The 26,756-nt window shown below is 35.9% G+C and overlaps 1 protein-coding gene across 1 annotated transcript in view; it reads left to right on the top strand.

Moving 5' to 3' along the window:
• PTPRQ (protein tyrosine phosphatase receptor type Q) overlaps nucleotides 1-26,756 on the top strand; it is a 261,122-nt gene that overhangs the window by 194,195 nt on the left and 40,171 nt on the right. The window contains exons 48-53 of the mRNA XM_037042809.1: nucleotides 1,546-1,612; nucleotides 4,206-4,364; nucleotides 4,855-5,077; nucleotides 6,788-6,861; nucleotides 20,469-20,568; nucleotides 23,588-23,716. Of these exons, the coding sequence (XP_036898704.1) occupies nucleotides 1,546-1,612; nucleotides 4,206-4,364; nucleotides 4,855-5,077; nucleotides 6,788-6,861; nucleotides 20,469-20,568; nucleotides 23,588-23,716 (752 nt within the window). The remainder of the gene's footprint in view (nucleotides 1-1,545; nucleotides 1,613-4,205; nucleotides 4,365-4,854; nucleotides 5,078-6,787; nucleotides 6,862-20,468; nucleotides 20,569-23,587; nucleotides 23,717-26,756) is intronic.

The raw sequence follows: 26,756 nt of genomic DNA, 5'->3' as shown, positions 1-26,756 counted from the left end.
TAGTTTATATCTTATTATATAATATGTCCTGCAAGGATTCTTGCTGCACACACCGTTAAATAGACTGCCATGTGAAAGATCTGAGAGGGAGAGTGGTGGTTCAGAGAAACGAACAACCTGTTCAAAGCCTGACGTTGTTATTTCTTGTGTCTGGTCAATTTCCTCAAATCTGTGTCTTAGTTTCCTTATCTGAAAAAATAGTAATAAGAATAATAACATATTTATAAGAATTTTGTGAGTATTAAACATTTTTAGTTATGGTAACCAGTGAATGCTCTATCAGTTTTGCCTATTGCGAAGACAAGAAAAATAGGAAATAAAGCACAACTAAACCCTAATTTAAAGAACAAGAAATAAGTTCTCTGATTGTCCACAAAGTGCAATTTACAGCATCCTCAAGTCCTGAAAGTTTCTTAGAAATGTGTAACTTCAGCACCTGTCCCCATCTGCTGAATCAAAATCTGTGTGTCTTCATTGAGCAGGGTTTCCGAGTGCCTTCTTTCCACAATACACTTGGAGCAGCACTGCCCAAGTCGTCCTGTGTTGTGAAACGTAATGTCATGTTGTACCATCGATAAGTACAAATAATGGCGTGCACTATGATATCATTATTTTTGTTGTGGATACATTCTTAAGTTGACAGGCTCTGAAAAATATTTTCTTTAGATATCTTTAACCATATTTTTGGGTCTTGGTTTATTTATCATAACTACCACATCGTATATGTCACCGTATAATTTCAGTTTAATTGAAGTATCTATAGGGTGGACTGTGGGTCACTAATACATAAACAAATTAATTAATTCCATCAACATATTATATTCTGAGTTTTGTATATCCAGCACAATAAAACTGGCCAAGAACATAGTCTTTGTTTCATATAGCAATATAATGTGAATGAAAGAAGATTGTATGTCTACTGTTTCCTGAGCACAGAGTTAATTGAAAGGATTCCCATCTGTGTAAATCACCCTCTGTATATACAAACAGAAATGTTTTATGTGTATATGCTGCATTATGCAGGTTATAGCGTCAGATACTTTGGGGCAGGGGTGAAGAAGGGCATAAAGGGCAACTTTCAGAGGGATGATTTAATACAGGAAAACTGGGAGGCTGGAGGAATAGGGTTTCATCTCACAGAAGGAAAAAAGAGGGTCTTGATCATGGATTTACAGGAAGCCAGTTACCTAGCTACAGAGAGGAGGAACAGATGTTAGAGCAGAGGAAGAGAGAGTATACGCGCAGTCTTTTCTCCTCCTCCTACGAGTTCCAGTTGAAACCACAGTCCTTTCCTAGCCTCTGTGTTCCAGCCATTTAGGTCACACAGCCTTTGTTCTCAGGACTCAGTAACATAAGATCAGTAGTTAGGTCAGTAAGATCAGAGCATACTTAGTAACAACTTAGTAACTAAATATGAAAATTTAATTAACTATATGCAATTGTTTTTAAAAGTAGAATATTTCATAATTACATAAAAGCATGATCAGTTATATGTACACATAAGCAATAATTTGAAAATGGTAATGAAACCTTTCTTTGTTTCAGGTTTATGCAATCAATGGTGCTGGTGCAGGGCCAAAAGTTCAGATGAGAATAACCATGGATATTAAAGGTACACACACAGACTGCCTCTCAGACGCAGATGCTGTTTCTTGGTCGAATAGTAATTATAACTTGAATTTTGTATTAGAGTTAAGGGTGTAGTGAACTAAATGATGCATGTGCATAAAATAAGCATATTTAAGTAATACTGTATGCTTAATAAAGCTATAATTAAAATGTCTAAATAATGCTGCAAATTACTGTGTTAAATAAAATACTCACCTACTATCTTTCTTTTATCTAACTTTAAACAAATGTTATAGTCCATTATTTTGATTTTTAATTTTATTGAAGACAAAACTCATTCCTTAAATTACCCATGACTAGAACTTGGCTACTTTTAATTAGATTCCTTGAATGACCTTTATTTATATTGAAAGTCAGGTTCTTTTCAGTTAATCAAATAGTGTTCACTGAACTACTATGTATTCAGCTTTATGATTCTGACTATAAAAATTCTGATCTACCAATTCTGATAGGTAGTTTTTACAGAAAATACAAGTAAATTTCAAGCTTCTTACCCCCCACAATTTAAGGCCATTCAGTTATTGAGGGTACCGTCTTTTCCTGAGACTGAAAATGTGTATGTAGTTGCGCCATCTCTCTAAAAATCTGTATAAAACCTACAGAGAGCTAAAAACAAAACAAAACAAAAACAAATAAAACCTTATGTGTATAGACCTTCAGTAGAATTCCACCATCGGATGCTTCTCTCTTTAAAGCAAAAAGTAACTTTTCTCAGTCTTTGGGAAGGACCATGGAGCACAATGATTGAAAGCCGGTGAGGTCCCACAGCTGCGATGGCATTGTGGACTGGCCGCTTGGTATTCATTTGACTTCGGGCAAGTTTCTTAACATCTATATACTTGTGTAGTGGAAATAATACTTGTTCCTACTCCATCGATTGTTGTGAGGATTAAAAGAGACAATCTTTGAAAAAAGCCTTAGGACAGTGCCTGGAAACTAATACTCTCAAGAATGAGAAATGTTCACTGTAAGGTGAAGCTGATAAATTTTATCTTTTCATCAATGGGTGTTTTACATAATTGTAATACTACACATAAGTATTATTTGCTTCTAACTGGTAAATTATTGCTTGGAATATACAAATACCTAAAGTCCTCAACATATCAGTAATCTTAAAAAGTAACTTCATGGAGAAAAGCTTGCACCATACTATCTTAATCTCTTGTTATTCATTGGCAGATATGTAAGTATGCAGTTAACAATAGATGCATTGTGTAAGTGTTTAGTAAAAATTCCCATTGCAGATGCTTTGGTTATCCCGGGTAAAGATGATTAATTTTCACTTTTGGTGCCTTAGCCAGGGCTGATACAGTAATGACCAGTTATCTAGAGAAGGTGTATGATCACTGGTTGCAGTGGTGGGATCCTAGAGAAATTAATTTTTCTTCAGTAACATGAATGATTTTATTAGTAACATGGAGTGTCATTGAGTTAATAGTAGTCTCATTAAATTTACATTTGGCAGATAATATCAAGTTGGATAGGAATGTCCCATGCTAGATTCTTCTAAATGGACACCTTTGCTGGGGGACTCCTCACTGGCTTTGCTGGGAGCTTCTCAGAACTCCCTGAAATCCGAGGCTCCTCCCCCTGGATTCTTTCTTCCTTCATCCCCTTCACAGGTGTCAGACCTGTGGTCTGTGGTCTAAAGGCTCCTGCCACCTATTCCTGCTCCCTCTCTCTCTACCTTTCACAGATATTCCCCCCCCCCAAACTTGCTACAAATCTATGATCACAGTCTTTACATCTCAGAGGAATGAGCTAGTGGATTGAGTTTAAAAGATTTGGTTCCCTTTTATAGCTATGTGACATAAGGCCATTTCCTCATGTGTAAAGTGGAAACAATACCACCACTTTTATAGCATTATTGAGAGGCCTTTTAAAAAGATTTAATAAATGTGGAAATTAAAGTTTGATTAAGCAACTTACTGTAGCTTGCACAGGTGGTATATATAGCTATAAAATGAAATTAAATAAATAGAGCTTCTGTAAATATTGATTTTTGAGGTATTTGTATGCATTGATGGTGATCTGTGAATTATCAGGACACTTTTAGAAATTGTTCTGGCAATATCTATTAAAGTTAAAAACACATATATCTTTTGTTCCAGAAATTCTGCTCTTTAAAATCTGTTCCACAGAAATAAAAGGATGTTTGGCATGGATAAACTGTAGGGAGGGGAAGGTGCCGGTATGACTAGAATAGAAATCATTAAACTAGCTAAAAGAACTAAAGAAGAAAAAGCACTAAAATAGTAGTGATTTAATGCATTGATGAAAATTATACATGAGTGAGAGCATATATAATTTGAATTTATTTAATACATGAAAATAAGTTAAATATCCAAAAGTCACATCTGAGTCCCATTATATCAGGTTAAGTCTCAAATATGTAATTATACCATCAGGAGATAATAATTGCTAAATATTTGTTGTACCAAAATTCAACTCTGTTTCCTTTGTTATTTATGTTTGTCATTACTTTCTCTGTAAATAACTTACATGAAGTAAAAATTAATTTTTTTTCTTCTCTTCAAAAACAAGAAATCCATTTTGATGCTTTTCTTTGTGTATAGCTCCAGCACGGCCAAAAACCAAACCAATCCCTATTTATGATGCCACAGGAAAATTGCTTGTGACTGCAACAACAATTACAATCAGAATGCCAATATGTTACTACAATGATGATCATGGCCCAATCAAAAATGTACAAGTGCTTGTAGCAGAAGCTGGAGGTATCGTCAAATATTAAGTTCTGTTGTTAAGTTATGAAGTATGAGTTGCTGAATGGTCTATCCCATTCATTGGTCTATTTCATTTCATTTCAAAATCGGTAATATTAGTTGACTCTTGATTATCACACAACCCTTAAGCTTAGTGGATTTTCATCATTAACTATGTTAGTCATTTATTTATGCCTAAAGTGTTTATAAATATAAGAGAAGGCACAATTGAAATATGTGATTTATTTATTCCATATGCTAGTAGGATTGCTTTGGCTTTGACAAGATGGAGTCTTAGTAGCTTCTTTGGTGGTGTGAACGAAAGCGTGACCCTTGACTGAGGGATATTTTTTCTTTAAATCAACTGAATCATTCCTGGTTGTTCATAGAGTGAGAGACATTTCACCTGGGATTTCCTCATGCAGTTACAAAAACAGCCTTTATAAATGTGAAAATACATGTATGTATTACTTGTAACCAACATTCTTTTTTCTTAAAATAGCTCAGCATGATGGAAATGTAACAAAGTGGTATGATGCATATTTTAATAAACCAAGGCCATATTTTACAAATGATGGTTTTCCGAACCCTCCCTGCACAGAAGGAAAGACAAAATTTAGCAGCAATGAAGAAATCTACATTATAGGTGCTGATCATGCATGTATGATTCCGGGCAATGAAGACAAAATTTGCAATGGACCTCTGAAGCCAAAAAAGCAATACTTGTAAGTGTAGTTTACACCTGCCATGCACTATGTTAGCAAGCTAGTTGACATCTTTCCTCCATCAACCCACCAATACTTTGGTCTTTCCAGTAAGTACTGGCCATTCAACATGCATTGTGACCTAATTTTTCAGTTCTTAGGAGTGTAAAGATCAGCAAAGGATTCTCCTTACATTCCATAGACATACGGTTCTATTGGAAATGTAGGCAAACTTAAACATAATTATGATTTGATGTGATGAGTGATATAAGGTCAATATGAAAAATATGTACTTAGAGAATATAGGTAGAAGAATTTCATTGCTTTTGTAGAGGACAGTGTGACTAATGGGCAATGTTTTGTGTTTTTCACTCATTTTGCCATGCTTGCTAATGTGCAGATTTTTAGAAATATGATCATAGTCTTTTGGTTATGATGTCTTTCTTCAGTTTACCTTATTCATAGCACTAATTATATGTTCTTTATACCATCAAACATTTGAATGAATAATTGAAATCTTCACAACTCACTTTAATATTTGGCATTTTGTAGATCCTAATAATTTAATATTATATGAAAATTCACTGCTGCTATTTGGCTTTGTTCATTTCTTTACTAAATTAATTTTTACTATTAAATTAAGACCATTATGTTTGTGTTATGACAGCTTTTAAAAAATCTTAAATTATTTTATTTTTAAAATATCATTTTTACTACTAAATTTGAAAAATTCAGCTAGTTTCATAATGCTAACTAATTAAAGTATTATTAAATTACTTATATGTCCTAGGCCAAATTCACATTAGAAAATTAGAGAGCTTAGGCAATTTAATAAAGAATGCTCTATCTATTACTGAGTACAGTTACTTTGGTTACAGCATTATTGGCAAAAATGTAATTATTATACATTTATAAGTTATGAAAATGGTATATTACATAGTGATATTTATCAAATACTTTTTATTTTGTATATTTTTCAAAAACAAACACTTCATATAATCAATAGAATCATAAGAATTTGAGACTAATAGAGGTTAAATTATGCATTGCAATTTATTAATGTAAATTGGTTTTATATTTTTAAATACCTGGATGTCTACAGATTTCAAATAAGGTGTTTCAATTGTCTTTGCAGGTGCTAGAATCACCTAGTGATTTTTAGGGTTTATTCTCTTCTGCACCCATATTCTGTTTCAAATGTCATGAAAACATAGGAAGTAAAAACACAGCTGTGCACTCACAGACGTAAGAAACATTGGTCTTAATTGTGTGCATGTGAACATGTCCTGTATGACGATTCTAAATCTGGTGCATTGACATTTTCAAAGTTGGTCAAGGTACAACAGTTGTTGTATATATGCTTAATATATGCTTAATATTTACAAAGTATGTTTGTGCAATACACTGTGCAGAGGCTAAAATATATTTTATTCAAACCAGTCTGTGAACAAGGCAATCTGCTTCACGTTAGCTGGTGACTGCCCATGAGTCTGCTCAGATTCTTAATCACTCTCATGAGTTTGTGAGGTTTGTGTGTAGGATAATTATTCATCTTACAGGAAGATAGAATATATATTTGTCCTGATGGGAGTTGAATTTCAATTTTACATTTTGTAAATTCATTTTGTCTTGAATAAAAATGTTTATTTTAATAGCTTTTTGCTATGTTATTTGTAGAAAAGTAATAGGGCATGCTAATTGTTGTTTTTTAATTTCTTTTCTGTTTCATAGATTTAAATTTAGAGCCACAAATATCATGGGACAATTTACTGACTCTGATTACTCTGACCCTGTTAAAACTTTAGGTAAGACACATTTAGTAGTTTACTTTCATTTGTAATCTCAACATGTTAATTACAGTACTATAGTCATTAGTAAATGTATTAATCCATGACTGAATGATCTCAAGTATAAATTCATTTCAAGGTTAATGAGCCTAATTAAGGAAAAATATTATTTTGTAATATTATATTAATAGATAGATGTTCCATCCATTCAAATCTGGACCTAGATTTTGAAGTGGTATTGGTTCTATGCTGATGTATACTACCATTACACTATGAAAATATTTATTTGGCTGTTTAATATACAATCTTACAGTAGAACATCTTTACCTAGTAAAAAAGAAAAAGGATTATGGAAATTTTTCTGAAATAATCCTAAAAAACTAGAAAGCTTACCAGTCCTCTTTAATTTTGATTTTTTTCTAATCAACTCTTTCATGAGTTTTTAAAATTATATCCACCTAATCCGGCCTAAAACAAAACACAAATACAATTTAGTCAGGTGCAAATATATTTCCTCCTCCTCCTCCTACTTCTCCTCCTCCTCCTCTTCTTTGTCATCACCATCATCTAATATGAAATATTGTATGCCAGACATATTTTTAGGCTATTTGTATGTATTAACTGATGGACTCTTCACAGCTATGTTTTCATTTAGATCAGTGGTTCTCAACCAAAGTGATTTTACTCTCCAAGGGACATTTTACAATGTCTGGAGCCATATTTGGTTGTCACAACCGTGAGGGCTGGGCTACTGGCATCTGGTGGGCAGAAACGGGGTGCTGCTGAACATCCCACAGGATGTAAGACGGCCCTTCTCAGCAAAGAATTATTTGCTGAGGCGCACCTGCGGTTTTCTTGACTTGCTGAAGAAAGAAATTAAGCATGTGTTATTGGGTGTATTTAAGTTTTAAATAAATACTTTGTTTTATTATTAAAACAAATCTTCATTTAAAAAAAGAAGCCTGGCCAGATGCTTCTGTTATCTCCATTTTATAGATGACAGAATCAGGGCCCATACTGAGTGATCAAGTACCCGAGCCAGGATTCCAGCACAGCTTTTGTCGCTGTTACAGTACAAATACAGGATTTAGACCTGCGTTCAAATTTTGGTTCCTCCCCTTGAGAAAATCATTTAATTTCTAGACACCACAGTTTCCTTATTTGGAAAATGGTGATGATGGTATCTAATTTGAAAGATTTAAATAAAGCAACATAAGTGAAGGCATGAATATTTTATAGTTAGAAAAATTGTAAATGCTTAATAGCCTATCTTTGGATAGGTTATAACCAAAGACTTTAGAAATATATTTCCTTAGTAGAAATTACTTCCCTAGAGTTTCTCTGAGTAAATCACAACTTCCAATTTCTGCTGCCCCAAACTTTGAGAATGTGGAACTTTGCATGCTACTCAGATGCACATTACGATATATCGTGAGCACCAGTAGATTTTAGTGAGAGTTGTAGCTGGACAAAGATAAATTGTTCTACCATTTTCAATGAGCAATTCTCACCAGACTTTTTAAATATCAACTGTATAGAAAACCACCTTCTGCAGCCTCAGTTTTGTTTGTAAAACTTTGGATCTTGCCCATGCTGGGTGGCTCAGTTGATCGGAGCATTGTCTCATACATCAAAATGTTTTGGGTTCAGTCCTTGGTCCAGGGCATATACCTAGGTTGCAGGTTCGATCCCTGGTTGGGACACGTACAGGAGGCAACCAATTGATGTTTCTCTCTCACATCACTGTTTCTCTTTTTCCTTCTGTCCCTTCCTCTCTCTCTAAAATCAATAAATATATCCTTGGTGAGAATTAAAATATTAATTAATTAATTAATTAATTAAAAACTTTGGATCTTGAAGAAATGAAGGAGAGGTATATGACTTGCTACATGGATGTTTATTGAGGAATAAAAAATTGATTAGCTATTCAGTCTAGATTCATAAAATCACTGGTTTGATTAACTTTAGCCTAAATTTAATCATTTTTAAACTGGCTGATTCGATTTTTCATATTGAAATTGCTTTGAGTGTTTCTGCATTTGACAGGTGCTTTTATCACACAGGGACACCACTCTAGTAAATGCCTTGATAGCATCAACTAAACTTCCTTGAGATTACAGCATTCAGAGACCATTACCACAGCTAACTAGTGATCCCGGTGTGTTTGCTGATGGAAGAAAAGAGACTAGGACAAAATGAATGGTTCATGTGTCTTAAGGAGACGATACTTAGTAGGAGCTGAAAAGAGACCGCCTTGCTGTGCCGTGTTGTGTGTTGTGTGCTATGTCTCTCAGAGCTTAATGGTTTCGTACAGGTTATTGATGTGAGGATGGCACATTCAGTCAGTTACCTGAGAGGCAATGTTGAGAGATCCAGGGTAATAGGAATGGGAATGAAAAGCCATACAAAGGGGGAAGGTCAAGCACATGTCCCATGGTGTACAGGGACATGATTCCTATGACACAGCCAGATGGCTTCCCTCTGACCAAGGATGGCTCCTTCTGCATTTTGGCCAAAAATATTGTCTTCTTTTTCTTCTTTACTCTCACAGGCTAGGGAGTGGAATGTAATAATTGACTCAAGAAAGGAACAGAAATACACAGTCAGTTCTTGATCCCTTCTTTGGAATCATAACTACCAGCACCCTGGTTGTCCAGGTATTAATGCTTTTGTGCCCTGGTTAGCAGCAGGAGCCTCGAAGGGATGTAAAGATGTGGAATGAAGGGCAGAGCACAGGGTGCTGCCAAGGCTAGGGAAGGAGGAGCTGGTGAAACATAGACTGGGTGCAGCAGGTAGAAAGGTGCTGTGTTGATGAGGGGAAGTGACAAGGAAGGGTTTTGTGTACTTATAACCGAATTTCTCAGAGTTCACACGTTATTTGTAGACCAGTGCAATAAGGACAGCCTTTCAGTGCTTCCTTAGAATAGTCTTTTATGGGACCTCTTCTGATAAATAGCAACTGTGTAATAAAGAGGCTTTTGTCCTGTCTTACTTATTCTGGATTGAACATGGGGAGTTCTGCTCTCTCGTCATTTATAGTTAATAAAACAGTGACAAGAAGGAGTCGAGGAAATTGCTAGAAGTGCAACCCTCAGTTGTGGCGAAACGAGATGTTCAGATTTGGAGTATGGAATATAAAATAGTCCAGTCACTTAGCTCGTTAGTGGACTTAGTGCCATCAGTTTCTGCCCTCACATCAGTTTTCTACCTAGCTATTGGATGTTATGGTTCTCTGGCGCAATCAGGTTGACTGAGATGGGATAGGCACCAAAGAGCACCCTCCAAAGATGGCCGGCATCCATGATTTAATATTAAGAAGGAAGGAAGAAATGACCAAAGAGAAAAAAGTAAAGTTACAAGAATTCAAAAAAATGAGGAGAGGCTTAGGAACCTCCAGGACATCTTTAAACATTCCAACATCTGAATTATAGGGGTACCAGCAGGGGAAGAGGAACAGCAACAAGTGGAAAACTTATTTAAACAAATAATAAAGGAGAACTTCCCCAATCTGGCCAAGGCAGTAGACTTCCAGGAAGTCCAGGAAGCTCAGAGAGTCCCAAAAAAGTTGGACCCAAGAAGGAACACACCAAGGCACATCATAATTACATTAGCCAAGATTAAAATGAAGGAGAGAATCCTAGAAGCAGCAAGAGATAAGGGGACAGTCACCTACAAAGGAGCTCCCATCAGACTGTCAACGGATTTCTCAAAAGAGACCTTACAGGCAAGAAGGGGCTGGAAAGAAGTACTCCAAGTCATGAAATCCAAAGACCTACATCCAAGACTGCTCTATTCAGCAAAGCTTTCATTTAGAATGGAAGGGCAGATAAAGTGCTTCTCAGATAAGATCAAATTCAAGGAGTTCATCATCACCAAGCCCTTATTATATGAAATGTTAAAGGGACTTATCTAAGAAAAAGAAGATAAAAAATATGAACAGTGAAAGGACAGCAAACTCACAGTTATTAACAACCACACCTAAAACAAAAGCAAACCAAGAGGACAGCTAGATCAGGAGTGGAACCATAGAAATGAAGATCACATGGAGGGTTAGCAACAGGGGAGTGGGAGGAGGAGAAGTGGGGAGAAGATACAGAGAATAAGTAGCATAGATGGTAGGTAGAAAATAGACAGGGGGAGGGCAAGAATAGGAGGGAAAATATAGAATCTAAAGAACTTGAGACATGTGGTCATAAACTAAAGGGGGGAATGGTGGGGGAGGGGTTGTGCAGGGTGGAGGGGAATGAAGGGGGAAATAGAACAATTGTAATGGTATAATCAATAAAATATATTTTTTTAAAAAGAAAAAAAATAAAAGGCCATAGCTTCTTTGACAAGGAATATATAATATGATTTTTAAAAGATACAAAGTTGACCATTTCTACAATAGTCAGTGGTCAATTGCAAAATGCTTTCATGACTGTGAGAATGGGAGCAAGCCAATAATGAAACACATTGGTGATAATATCACCGATGTCATGTTAACGTTACAAAAAATGTTCGAGTCCTTTCCTCTCAAATATGTCATGTATTGGGGTATATAACAGCTTTTGCAACTGGCTGTTGGCTTTTGACATTCTTAACAAACCTACTAAAGACTTCTGTGTGTATGTGATCCCAGACTTCAGTGAAAGAACTAGAGGTCCAGTTCAGGTCATTAAACCACCAGCAGATACACATTCATTCACTGGTATTTTATACCACAGGCAATGAATGCCAAGCGGAGTTGCCTGTCAATAAAATCTTCAGGATTTAAAAGCCTTTGCAAGCCTGTGTTTCTAAATTAGTACAGGGCATACACTTGCAAGACACACCATTTTGGTAGTGGTTTGCCTCTCAGAGACATTATTATTTAGGAGTTAAAATTATGGGTAGAAGAATCACCATAGACTGAAGGACTCAAAGGATTTTTTGGTGAAAGGGACTGACAACAGCCCAAGTGAGAAGGAACCAAGCAGAGTTTGGCTGGATAAGGATGAGTTTTCACTTAGGGAAGTCTCTGTGGACAACTGTAATTGAACACGGATAAAAAAGAGAAAAAACAAAGTTATTGATAAAAATTTTAAAAAATAAATGTGGAAAATGACATGCACCATTATTTTAATACTAAAGAAATACTTAAAACTGATTTGATTTTTTTCACTCAAGATTGCACATAAGCTTTTTTATTAACAAAATTCACAAGAATCCCTCTTAAACACTTTTTGAAAACCCTCCTTAGCACATCAGTTTCTGGAAACTGCCTGTAGGCAGTGTTTTGATTACAAGGTTTAATTATAGAGGATTCTTGTGATTTGAAAACCAGACACTCCTTTCTGCACCTTACGGGACTTCGTTAAAGCTGAGCAAGATGAAACCTTAAACTCCACAGCAAAGGCACTCTGAATGTTTTCTTCTGTCATAACACTTCTCATTTAATTACTAAGCTAATAGTGAGGAGTTCCAATATGCTCACTTAGAAACAGAAATAGAGAGCCTCTAGTATTTTTTCAGCAAAAGAATCACTTACCTCCAAAACACCAGAGATAGAGAGGAAAGTTTGATTATGTTAAAGAGGTAGTGCTTATGTGGGGGTAGGTCTCATGAACTTTGTGGTTAGACAGGTGTTATTTCAGGCACTTTTGGCATATATGGAATTTATATGACCTTGGGTTAATTACTTAAAAAATTAACTTCTGAAGTCTCATTTCCAAAATGTGAAGAATAATACCTATCTCACAAAATAACTGGGAAATTAAATCTGATGAACGAATGAATGGATATAATAAATATTTATTAATAAAAATGCTAAATATTTTTATGTGCCAAGACTTTAAAAAATGTTTTTATATATCAACGTCCTGTGTTCTTCACAACAACCCTATGACATGATCTCTGACTTATATCTATCATCTATTTATTGGTAAGACATCAGAAGTTGTCTCTTTAAGAACCAACGGTATGGGAAAACATATTTGCCAATGATACCTCAGACAAGGGTTTAATCTCCAAAATATACAAAGAACTTACATGACTCCACTCTAGGAAGACAAGCAACCCACTTAAAAAGTGGGCAAAGGACTTGAACAGACATTTCTCCAAGGAGGACATACAGAGGATCCAGAGACACATCAAAAGATGCTCAATATTACTAGCTATCAGAGAGATGCAAATTAGAACCACAGTGAGATACCACTTTATACCAGTGAGAATGGCTATCATAAACAAAGCAACAAACAACAAGTGTTGGAGAGGTTGTGGGGAAAAGGGGACCCTAGTTCACTGTTGATGGGATTGCAGACTGGTACAACCACTATGGAAAACAGTATGGAATTTTCTATGAAAACTAAAGATGGACCTGCCTTTCAACCCAGCAATTCCACTGCTGGGATTATGTCCTAAGAACCCTGAAGCATCAATCCAAAAGAACTTATGCACACCAATGCTCATAGCAGCACAATTTACAATAGCCAAGAGCTGGAAGCAACCTTGGTGCCCATCAGTAAATGAATGGATCAAAAAGCTATGGTACGTATACACAATGGAATTCTATGCAGCAGAGAGAAAGAAGGAGCTCCGACCTTTTGCAACACCATGGATAGAACTGGAAAGCATTATGTTGAGTGAAATAAGCCAGGTATTGAAAGACAAATACCATATGACCTCACCTTTAACAGGAACCTAAACAACAAAACAAACAAGCAAGCAAAATAAAACAAAGACACTGAAATAGAGAACAGGCTGACAGTGACCAGAGGTGAGGGAATTTCAGGGGAAAAGGGGAAGGATTTGCAGGAACTAGTATAAAGGACACAAGGACAGCAACTAAGGGGGGGTGGAAATGGGAGGGAGGTGGGGAGCGCTGGGGGGGGTGGGCTGGAATGGGAGTAAAGGACAGAAAACAGTGCTTGAACAATAATTAGATTTTTTAAAAAAGGAAAAAAGAAAGAAGTTGTCTCTTTAAGCAATTTGCCCAGGGTTACTGGGCTAGGAAGTGGCAGCATCAGCTTTTAGACCCAGGCACCATGACTTCAGCCAGCAACGCTGTGCTTGTAACCAGTATCTGTTGCCAGAAAATTACAAAGTGCCCCGGGGCTCTCAGTCTCATGACTATGGGTGACGTTTCTGCCCCCACGGACTTCCTATTCTTGCTGTACTATTTTCTCTTCTCAATATTCTAAATTATTTCCAGCTGTTCTCTTTTCACCTTCTTGTCTTAGCTTTTGAAGTTAACATGCACATATGAGTATGCTTTATTTTTACACATAAAGATACCATAATTCCTTTTTGTTTTTTAGCAATGAGTAAGTGTGACACTTCGTATACCTTGGAAACCATTACATTATCTACTTCTAAAATGTTGACAATCTGATATATGGTAATAATATGCACCTAGGTTATTTTAATTTATATTTCTTATATTATGAAATTGAGTGACTTTCAGTAAACTTTTGTGCAGTATTAGAATATCCAGGATGACTAGGCCAAAGGAGAGTATCTCCTTCTATTGAAGTTCTGTTAAAAGAACTTGTTCTCTCTAAGATTAATAATAATATAAATAATAATAAGATCATGTAACATGTACCTAAGTCAAGAGCCACAAATTGCAAAGCTTATAAACTTTATAACTCATTTAACTTAAGCTTCTTAGAGATATAAAATTGTCTTAATGTAAATCAGATTCATATACTGTATTTAAATAATGAAAATCAATCAAAGATAATACTGATGAAAACTTAATTAGTACTTTATAATTATTATTTGTTTATCATGCAAATACAACATAATTGAATTTGACCTTTTATAGAATTTGAAGTCTAGTGAGGAAACAACTTGTGTTTATTCCAAAAGGATTCATGTTTATATTTTTAGGTGAAAGAATTCCATTTTCTATGAAAAGATTTATAGAAGTGTCTTCATTCTCTACCGGTAATGCTCTGTGTGTACATGCATAGCAATGAATCAAAATTTGTTCTCACAACCAGGCATATTTTATCCTCTCCTAGTGGTACTTTTGTAACACACGTGCCCAAGGGATTATATGTTGTTTATTAATACATTATATGTCATTTCCTCACTTCAGTTGGCTGGTGCTTTGAAATGGTAATCTACTATGAAAAAACATTTTATGGTCTGTGATATCATTTTTCCCCCCGCTGAGTTCTAAGGTCCAGTGATTCAGTATTACCTGATAAAGATTCTTTATTCATCTTTGTGTATCATTTCCCAAGCACATGCAATTAGAGTGAGCATGTGAAAATTCACCAAACCAACCATTCTTATTTTAACATATAAAAAAGGTGCATCTAAAATAGTTTATGAGCTGCCCGCTGCTTTAATGTCTTCTAAATGTTGCTGGTGATTCTAGAAGACCGTAAAACTCTGATAATTCTTTAAGATCCAGTGTTTGCTTAAATCTACCTTGTAGAACAGCCACAGGAACCCTTTTATATTGCTCACCTTTCATAAGCATAAAACCAAGGGAAAAATATGAAACATTATGCCCTGCATATGGTATGATAGGTAACCTATTTTATTTTGTCACTTGACTTTAATACTTTTTTCAGTAATATTATAAATCATATAAATTTAAATTGATTACAATTATAATTAGTAGTTATCTAAAATAAATGATTAATAATTTGTATCTTCTTATTTGGTTCAATGCCTGATATCCAACCTGAAAAATCTTAATATCTATTACAAAATTAATATTTTACTCATTAGTAAATTTAGCAAATATATATTGAGAATTTATTATGTGTCTGCCACTTAAAAGTGGAAGTTTTGAATAAAATAATAACCCCTGTTTTCAAGGAGCTTACATTCTAGACATATAATAAATATTAAGGATAATAAATAAATTTTAAAATGTGATAAGGGATATGGAGAAAAGAAAGAGTACAACAGGGTGCAGAAAATGTAGAACAGAGATGGCAGGAAGTGAGCTAGCTGTATATATATTTTTTTAAGGGTGGTGTCTCAGTTTTCTTGGACTTCCATAACAAAACACCATAGACTGGTGGCTTAAACAACAAAAATCTATTTTCTCACAGTTCTGAAAGCTAAAAAGTATAAGATCGAGGTTGCAGTCAATTTGGTATCTGGTGAGGACTCTCGCCCTGGCTTGTAGGAGGCCTTCTTCACACTATCCCACATGGCCTTTCCTTAGTGTGTGTGTACAGAGGCAGAAAGCCAGCTTTCTGGTGTCTCTTCTGATAAGGATACCAGTCCTATTGATCTTACTGGATTGGGTCCAACCTTTATGATCTCATTTAAACTTAATTACTTCCTTACTCTAAATTTATTCAAGTCCAGATTTAGAGCTTCAACATATGAATTTGGAGGCAACTATACATTCCTAAGAGGTGGTTGGTGCTACCTGAGAATCAAATTCTTGAAGGTAGTAAAATGGCTCTCTAAGCAGATATACAAGGGAGACATCTTTCCAGGCAGAGGAAGAAGCTGGTGCAAAAGCTTTATGTCAAAAGTGACTTAGTGTGTTCCAGGAACAATAAGGAGGCCAGTACATCTCCAGAGGCGTGAACAAGGTAGAGATTGGAGAGAAAGTCAGAGGTCACAGGAAACCAGAGAGTTAATGAGGGACAAGGTCAAATAGTTCCTTGGAAGAACTTTGGCTTTTCTCTGTTAGAGAGGAGTCTTTTAAGCAGACAATGTTTATAAAGGAGGACTCTTGCTGCTATGTTGAGAATAGATGGAAATAAGACAAGGGTAGACAGGGAGACCTGTTGGGTGTCCATAGAATAATTCACATAATACAGGATGTAGGTCCTTGCATTTCATGACTTGGAATACTTCTTTACAGCCCCTTCTTGCCTATAAGATCTCTTTGGATAAATCAGCTGACAGTCTGATGGGCACTCCTTTGTAGGTGACTGTCCCCTTATCTCTTGCTGCTTCTAGGATTCTCTCCTTCATTTTAATCTTGGGTAATATAATTATGCTGTGCCTTGGTGTGTTCCTTCTTGGGTCCAACTTCTTTGGAACTCTCTGAGCTTCCCGGACTTCCTGGAAGTCTATTTCCTTTGCCAGATTGGGGAAGTTCTCCTTTATTATTTGTTCAAATAAGTTTTCCACTTATTTTTCTTCCTCTTCCTCTTCTGGTACCCCTATAATTTGGGTGTTGGAACATTTAAAGATGTCCTAAGCCTCTCCTCATTTTTTTGAATTCTTGTTTCTTCATTCTTTTCTATTTGGTTGTTTCTTCCTTCTTTATGATCCACTCCATTGATTTGAGTCCCAGTTTTCTTTTCATCTCTATTGGTTCCCTGTGCATTTTCCTTCATTTCACTTAGTGTAGCCTTCATTTTTTTCATCTAATTTGCAACCAGAATCAACCAGTTCCGTGAGCGTCATGATCACCAGTATTTTGAACTGTGCATCTGATAGGTTGGTTATGTCTTGGTCACTTAAAAGTATTGACTCTGCCCTGGCTGGTGTAGCTCAGTGGATGGAGCGTGGGCCTGCGAACCAGAGTATTGCGGTTTGATTCCCAGTCAGGGCACATGCCTGGGTTGCAGGCCAGTTCCTGGCAGGGGACACACCAGAGGCAACCATACATTGATATTTCTCTCTCTCTCTCCTTCCCTTCCCCTCTAAAGATAAATAAATAAAATATTTTAAAAAGTATTGACTCTGGGGCTTTGATTTGTTCTTCTGTTTGAGCCAGAATTTTTTGGTCAGGTCGCACCTGTTTGGTATGAGTGGCGGAGCCTTAGGTGTTCACCAGGGCAGGGCAACCCCCCTGGCTGGGTTGTGACACTGTCTTTGGGGGTGGGGTCAGAGAGGGACCAATGAGGCTTGTTCTGCTCTATCTCAGATTTCAGTCCCCTCTGCAACTTCCCACAAGCAAATTGGGCCCTTCTGATGCTGGTTCTCAGGTGGGTGGGCTTATGTATGATCTAGGACCCTGTGGGTCTTTCCAACAAACTCTGCTGTGGGGCTGGGAGTCTCTCCCCACACCTTTTCAATGGGTGGTTTTAGGCTTTATTTCCAGGCCCTGGGGCACTGGGTTGCCTGCAGTCTGTCTTACTGTCCATTTTTGCCTGATTTATCTGCACGAGAATGTGTGACCGAGGTCAGCCAGTGACCTCGAATGCCTCACTGGGTCTGCTTGTTTCCTCCTCACACTGGGGGTCTGCTAGCCACGCCACCTGTGCACCCAGGTCTGCCAAGCACCGCCTTTTCCTGCTGCGACCCCTCTCCACAGGCTGCCGATTCTGCCACTCTTACCAGTGTGGTTGTTGGACTTCTGTACAGTTCAATTTTCTGTCCGTTCTAGTTGTGTCTTTGTTTCCAAATCTTTGCTGTTCTTAATTTTGGTTGTGTGAGGGGGCCCAGTATTTCCACCTACACCTCCATCTTGACTGTAAGTCTATATTTAATAATTTTAACACAGTGCCATAATTCTATGCATTTGTTCTTTTACTTCCAAAGTATTTTAAAGTAAATCACAGAATACATTACATTTTATCCTGAAATATTTTACTATGCTTCTCTATAAGTACACATAAATCATTTTCACAGTTAAATAAAATTAACAATAAATTCTTGATATTATATAAAGTTACATACATTTTAAAAACATCCTCTAATATTTTTCTAATACTTCATTTGAATCAGGATCCAAATAAGAGCCCTGGCTGGTGTGGCTCAGTAGATTGAGCACCAGCCTGCAAACCAGAGGGTCACAGGTTCAATTCCCAGTCAGGGCGTGTGCCTGGGTTGTGGGCCCAGTTCCCAATAGTGGGCACATGAGGGGCAACTACACATTGATATTTCTCTCCCTTTCTTTCTCCCTCCCTTCCTTCTCTCTAAAAATAAATGAATAAAATCTTTTTTTAAAAAGGTCCTAATAAGAGGTTCACATACTTTCTCTGATTATTGAGTCTCTTCATCTCTTTTAATCTAAAAGAGACTTTTTCCCCTCTTTTTTCCCCTGTGACATAGACCCATTGAGGCAACCAGATGAGTCATTCTGTAGGAGGCCCCACATTCATAATTTGCCTGGTTACTTTCATTCTGTTTATTTATTTTTTCTGCCTCTCAGTACTTTCTTATAAATTAGAAATAAGATCTAAAGGTCTGAATATTCACAATCAGTGTTTATGGCAGGAATTCTTTAAAGGTGTTGATGTCTAAATCAAAATACATCACATCAGAAGATTTATAATACTTTGTTGTCACCTTTTCAATGATATCAGGATTGATCCGTAAATTTAGTAGTAGTGACAGCACGATTCCTCATTGGGACATCATTTTTTCCCTTGTGTAACCAAATAATCTGTAGGGCATTATTTTAGCATTCTATAAATATTCAATTTTCTGTCAGTCTTCCTACTAATCATTTCAAAATGCATTTATGATTGTTACCTGAATCAGTTTTTCCTGAATGTAATATTGTAAATTTCTAATTTTATTATTCCTTCTACAGTTATTAAACAGAATTATTCTCCAATGTAGAGATTTACCTCCTTAACTAGGCCTGTGGTAAACTCATAAATTATAGTTCATATGAGAAAGCCAGAAAACATGCCTAATCTTCTTTCTTTAATTACACATTTTTGAAGTAAGGGAGTGGCTGTCTTCTCTAACCAATATTTACAAATTGGTATTTTTAAATTTTTCTTTCATTAAATTTTTTTACAATGTATGAATTGTTATATATTGACTGTTTCCATCAATTTCAGTTTTTATTTATTATGAAGTTTGAATTGTTCCCTCTTTGACCAATAGAAACGTCTTCAAGAGCGTCTTTTGTTCTTATATTATCAGTCTTTGAAAACTTCTTAGCTTTCAAACTCCATTAGTTATGTAAATTCATCATGTTCCCTACTCCCACTTTAGAAATACCATTCAAGTTTTCCTAGTTTCTTTTAGTGCAAAGAGCATATAACTTGACGATAAAGCCAACAGGATTTCCTCAAAGATTTTAGATGTGTTCTAAGAGAGTATCATGTATGACTGTAAGATTTGGGGCCTGGGCAACTGGAACAATGAAGTTGCCTTCAACTAGTGGTGGAGGGATGCATTTGAAAGTATAGAAGTATAGGAGGTTAGCTTTGGAAGTATTGATATTTTAACTTTAATTATACTTCCATGAGGCAGTTGGTTGTACAAGTAAGTTCAATAGGTAACAATTAAGTAGACAGCATTATATAGATGAAAATTAAAGCCATGAGGCTGGTTGCGCTCACCAAGTGAGTGTATTTAGTAGAAAAAAGAAGAGGTCCACCCTGGCTGGTGTGGCTCAGTGGACTGAATGCCAGCCTGCGAACCTAAGTGTCACTGGTTCAATTCCTAGTCAGGGAACATGCCTGGGTTGCGGACCAGGTCCCTGGTGGAGAGCACATACGATAGGCAACCACACATTGATGTCTCTCTCCTTCTCTTTCTCCCTCCCTTCTTCTCTCTCTAAAAATAAATAAATAAAATTTAAAAAAAAAACAAGAAGAGGTTCAAGGACTAAGTCCCAAATTTAGAAGATGTAGGAGAAGAGGAACAAACAAATCTATACATTTTATTAGCATTCTGGAACAATATTCCAAGAAAATATTTCTTTGTTTTGAGAGCCAAGATAGCGTTCCATAATAATTAACGATGATATCGTACTTCCTCCTATTCAGGTGAAGGACTTTCAGAAAGAACTGTGGAGATTATTCTTTCAGTCACTTTGTGTATCCTTTCAATCATTCTTCTTGGGACAGCAGTTTTTGCATTTGCAAGGTGAGAATTATTTGTACTCACATTCCTTTGTGGGCATTATTCAGTCTCAGTCCAATCAGAAGGGAGAGTCCACAACAGTTTCCTGAATGGGAAATATTTAATAAAAAGAATTGTTAACTAATAAAAATAGTTGACTACTATAGGAGGTAAAGAGAACTCTAAAGGTTCAGAAGTAGTAAGTGCAGCAAGCAGAAGCTCCCTCTAGGATGAGAGAGAGAAGGCAACAAAGGAGCTAAGAAGTAGAAAAGGCCCACTCCCAGGGCTAACAAGGAATGGTTACTGAGAGCATATGTAGCCTATTACCTGTCACTGTGCAAAAATATGGCAGAGGGAAGGGGCGAGAGCTGTTCTTTAGAAGCTACCCATCATTGGTGGAGGGTAAGCAGACTGGAATGGGCCTGAAGAAGCAGCCTGCCTGGCTGGATATTGTGGATAAGCTGAAGCTACTTGTCCTCACTCACCTGTGGGAAGAGAAAGCACTGGAGAGGCAGCTAGAGCTCATCTAGGTGGGCTGCTGGGCTCCCGCAATGAATAATAATATTTCGGCATGAACCCACAAGAGAAGTGTCTCCTTCTCCCTGTAGCCTTGCAGGTTCACTCTAGTGTCCTTTATTGACAAAGCTTGGCATCTCGATAGCTGGCAAAGGAGAAATGTTACAGTGTCTAGCCCCAATGTTACAGACAGGGCAAAGAAGAATAGATTTAGAGCTGAGAGACAATAAACTGATAACACACACACACACACACACAAAAAACAGAAAATGCTAGGCTTTCTACATTTTTTTTATAATTTATGAGTGACTGGTTTATTAATAGGTTTTTAAAAGTATTTAATTAAGTCTAATTTAAAGTTTATATGGAACAGATAATTTTTACAGTAAGCATACCACCAAAGATGTTCAACTTCTTTCTGTAGTGGCCTCCTTTTAATATTAATTTTATCAACATGTCTGTGCTACATTTTCTAAGTGTTCTAAATTTTCAGTATCCACCTCTTAATTCACCTGTTGGTTATACTACCTCAGGGAAATCTTACTATGATCCTAACATCTACTTTCATAAGGTAGATTACCAAGTTAAAGGTACCCTACATTTGTAAAAATACTCATTCTACTAATTTCCTTTAAAACCCACCAAGTTCTATTTTAATTTTATTAAGAATGTTGTTACATATGCTGAATTCCATGCACAATCTATTTCATCTTGAATCTCTTAAATCGTTTTGGTGGGTAGTTTGAAAAATTCTTGAAAAACGTTTTTTATGCCACTTACCACTCTCAGATTCAGTCAGATGTTCGATCATTATTCTAGGCATTTTAATATGCGACCCTATATTCATTGTATTTTATTTATAGTAGTCAAGATTTGGAAGCAGCCCCAAGTGCCCATCAGTAGATGAATGTACAAAAAAAGCTGTGATACATTTACACAATGAAAAATACTACTTGCCTTAAAAAAAAACTTACCTTTTGCAATAGCATGGACGGCCCTTAAGTGTATTGTACTAAGTGAAAGAAGCCAGAAAATGATAAATACCATAGGGTTTCATCTGTATGTGAAATCTAATGAACAAAATAGACAAACAAAATAGAAACAGACTTATAAATACAGAGAACAGACTGACAGCTGTCAGAGGGGAGGGAGTGTAGGGGGCTGGGTGAAAAGGTGAAGAGATTAAGAAAAAACTCCTGGACACGGACAACCGGATGGTGATTACCAGAGGGAAGGAGAGGTGTGGGGAGCAGGTAACATGGAAGAGGTTAGAGGGTGAATAAATGGTGATAGAAGAAGAAGCCCAAGGAGAAGAAAGAAGAAAGAAGAAGAAGAAGAAAGATACCTTGTGTAAGACGTGGACATTGTCCCTAAGGGGGCACTTATCAGCCATATTTATAAATTTTCCCTGCTCTAAAATTGTTTTTGCCTTCTCATGCCCTTACAGGACGAACTCCTTATGTGGGCAGGAAATGGTCTTCCCTTCTTCCCTACAACTTCCCTACATCTCTTTAGCCAAATGGGTATATTCTCATCTAGACATTCCTTAGACTCTCTGTACCACTCCGCTGCTGCTCAGTGCACCAGACTGTGCTTCCTCCTCCTCCTCCTCATTCTGGAACAGAGTCCAGTTCCACTTCTCTACTTCCTCAAAATAATGAGAGTTACAGTCACTCATGCAACATCTGAAACTAATTGGTTACTCTCTTATGAGTTGTAATTTTAATCTTTTTTCTCTTTTTATGTTTTTTTGTAAACTTAAATTCTGCTCCTTGAGTAAATTGTAGCATCCTTGAGGGTAAGGACAGTATTTTAGGCTTCCTGTATCATCTGCAGTATATAATGTATAACAAATAATACATGTTTGGAATGTCAAAGAGATAAAATAGCTAAATGTTACTTTTTCATATACCACCTGTGCCATAAAATAATGTAAATGGCTTAAAACGAAAAGATTTTAATTTGATTTTCAGATGCATTTGACTTTTATCTTTGAACTTGACTTTTCTCGTTGTAAGTAAAGATTATAGAATTCACAGTATTTTAAAAAAGTTATTAAGGCAGTTCAAAACACATTTTTATGTATTTTCATGTCTATAAAATGTTCTTTGTTTCTAAAAGTAACAGAGCATTGACTTTCAGCATTGGTGCTGATAGCAATGAGCTATTTCCACTTTGGCATATTTCCTATTTGTGAAAAATCTATAAGACAGCTAGAGGGGAGAAATAACAAACACAGAATCAGTCTAATTTATTCTATATTTTAAATATGCCAGTGGCTCAGGACTTGATCAACAATTCTCATTAAAATTTGAAACTTTAACAAAACAACATGTTAAAAACTATATAGTAGAATAGGTTCTATGGAATTAAAATTGAAAAATCAATTGAGTAGCTATAAATTTATAGTATATTCAGAGAAGTGATTCCAACAAAGAAATTATTTGACTAATATCTTTACTTGAAAATTAAACCTAATTCATATGCTTTCTGTGGTATTCCCTTCTTGGACTGGATTATGCTTTAGAATTCGTCAGAAGCAGAAAGAAGGCGGCACATACTCTCCTCGAGATGCAGAAATTATTGACACTAAATTCAAGCTGGATCAGCTCATCACAGTGGCTGACCTGGAACTGAAGGATGAGAGATTAACACGGTGAGCACACTCCACCGGGTGTACAGTGGTCCAGAGGGCCTGGAGCCATGACCCTGTTCTGACCTATGCTTGTTGGAAGTGTTTGTGGGGCTCCTATTTATACAGGTCACAGAGATCTTCTTTCAAAGGGTGACCTCCAACTTCTACACACTTCTCACTGATGTTCAGAGAATCACTTAATCTTCTTAATACCTAGAGTTCAATCTGAACCTTGGACTAGTGTTCAACCACGCCTTTTTTTTCTGAGACAAATATTTTTACACATTAAACATTTAAAATTATATCAATAATTCACTTTATATGATAGATTTTTTGCAGCAGATTTTCTGGAAGTTCCACATTTTAATCACAAGTTCAAAATAATTAAAATACAGAAATACACAATATCATTTACTTTCACAAGAACCTTCTTTAAAACTTCTTATTTTAGTATAAAATTACATCAAAAGTATAAATAGTATATTAAAACTTCATTTTTAATTACTTAGTATTTAAAAATTAAATGTAAAGTAAAATTACCTTTGGAAGGAAAAGTAAATGTGTATATACTAACTATATGTCATTAATATGTACTGAGAATAGTAAACTGCTTAATTTTAAAGAATAGGTTATTTTTAACCCTTTAAAACCATTATAAATTGTTCAAAATGTTGGCATATTTGAAAAACTTCTGTCTATTTGAATAATTTATCAAATTCTTAATAAAAACTATTATCAAGCTATCTTGTTTACATTCTTTTAAAAGCCAGTATTTTATGAAGCTTAAATAAACATAAGACAATTGTTATAAAACAATCATTTTAACTTTTTAAAATTATTAACTCTGAAAATATGGCATCAAAGATCTTGAACTGAAAATCAATCATTTATAGCTGTCATTTACAAAATGTGGCCTTTGCCTAATAGATTGACTTTGCAAGAATATTTCCAGCAGGTCTAAATACCTAAAATGCGATATAGAGCGAAGTGTTGCTTCATAGGCAGGAGCCTTCCAAATGCAATAGAATGAAAGTTATTTTGTGTTATCACTAAATTAAAAGGTATTTTGGTTTGTCATGTATGGAATCTTCTTTCTGTTAAGATATTTATCTATGTTAATTCTAATTCTAAAATGGATATTGCTCCAAAGACTATGTGTAAGATGGTTATGGATTGCCCAGGACACAGTTTTCAACATAAGAAATATTATATATAAAAGATCAATCGGTTCCTAAGGTAACCTGCCCAAGCGCAACCACACGCTAGAGACGCAACAGAGCATCACTACTCTGAGGCTGTTTCTCAGTGTCTGAAGGGCCACCCTGCCTGGTGAAAGGAAGTTCTTCTCCTTTTTCCCTGCAGACCAACTGAGTCTCAGGAGTGTCCTTCCAACTGCCTTTCTGCACTCCTTTCTCCAGTCTTTGTGCCCCTTCCGCAGGCCTGGGGGCCCAGTCTCTCCCTTCTATGCCCCAAAGTGTGCAAGTGACAGAACTTCAAATCTCTCAGTGCAATTAATTTTAATTGTTTGAACAATTTAGTTTAATTTGTTCATACAAAAATGTGAACTTCTAAGTGTGCACTTTTACAGCATTTATTTTATTTTATTTTAAATTGTGTTCTAGTAGTTTTCTGCCCTGTACCCCCAACCCAGCCCACCCCCAGTCCTCCCCACCTCCCTCCCAATTCCACCCCCCTTGTTATTGTCCTTGTGTCCTTTATACTAGTTCCTTCAAATCCTTCCCTCCTTCCCCTAAAATTCCCTCTTTGACAGCATTTTTAAAAAGATTTTCTTATTAATCCTCCAAAGGTCCATAGTAAGTCAATTTTTAGCAGATATCCAATAATAAAGTAAAAAAAAAAAACAGTATCAGAAAAAGTACCCTTCATTAAGGAGGTTACCACTCTAGATGAGCTTTGGTATGGGCAGGTCCCTATACCTGCGTGTTTTCACAGTTTGTACCTGCCTCCACTTCAGAACACAGCCATTATCACAATGGTGTTAGGTTGGGTTTTGTTGTTGCTGTTGTTTTTTAAGTTACTATCATGGTGGTTCATAGAAAAGGTGGGTGAGGACTATACAGATTATTATTCCTTTACTCTCTTAACCTTTACTCCTTGTTATACATTTCTTTCATATTTATTTATTTATATGTCACTTTATTTGTAGAAGAATGCAGAAGTATCTTGCAAATATATTTCAAATAATTCTTATTTATTTTTACACATAGAAAACGAGTATGTGTTACCCTATAGAAATATGGGGTAATGTTTCTATGAGTATGTATACCCATAGAAAATGAGTAGAGCAAGCTTGGACATTTTAGTGTCAATCATTTTCACTTTCTCGTTTGTTACGATTTCAATATTTGTGACTGTTAAACATTCTTGTCTGTAATTCCAATGGCACAGAATAATATGCTTTGCCTGATTTATTATAGAAATGTAGTAAAATAACTGTCAAGTGGTTTGGGCATTAATTTTCTATTACAGAGCTCTATCTCCAATTTTACTACTTACTGAAGTCTTTGTGTTAATAAAGTCACTAATACATTAGAAAATATGACTAAAAAGGTAGTAACTAATAGATTCATAATTAGATCCCAAATCTAAACTTACTCGAAGCCGTATGGGGCTGGTGAGAGCAGAGCCATAGAGAGTGATGGTAGATAGTAGGTTCTGGAAGTGAAGAATCAAGGAGCTGGTGTTAGCTTCCAAAATGTTGAGTGCCATATGTCTTTATTATTTGTAAGAAAGAACTTAAATACTTTATTTTAAGTCAATCTGGTTAACATGTGCTCTTTTCTGCTTGAGGCTCAGGCATGTTATTTTCCATAGAACCTGCTCAATTTCTTCATGCTAATTTCCCTCAGTGCTATATGTCTTCACATGTCCAAAAGAGAAATGAGTAAAAAAGAATTTCTAATCAGTCATTCCAATATTAATTTTAGGAAGTTATCTAGTTAACAAAAAATAAAAGTCATTATGATATTTTGTATTAAATATTTTGAGGGATTTTTTAGTTACGAGATTAAGAGATTATTGTCTGTTTTATAGTTAAGAG

This window comes from Sturnira hondurensis, unplaced genomic scaffold (genome assembly GCF_014824575.4).
Source record: "Sturnira hondurensis isolate 20B ecotype Veracruz unplaced genomic scaffold, ASM1482457v3 Scaffold0003801, whole genome shotgun sequence".
Taxonomy (NCBI): Eukaryota; Metazoa; Chordata; class Mammalia; order Chiroptera; family Phyllostomidae; genus Sturnira; species Sturnira hondurensis.
The sequence above is the reverse complement of the archived record's forward strand: the minus strand, read 5'-3'. Positions and strand labels throughout refer to the sequence as shown.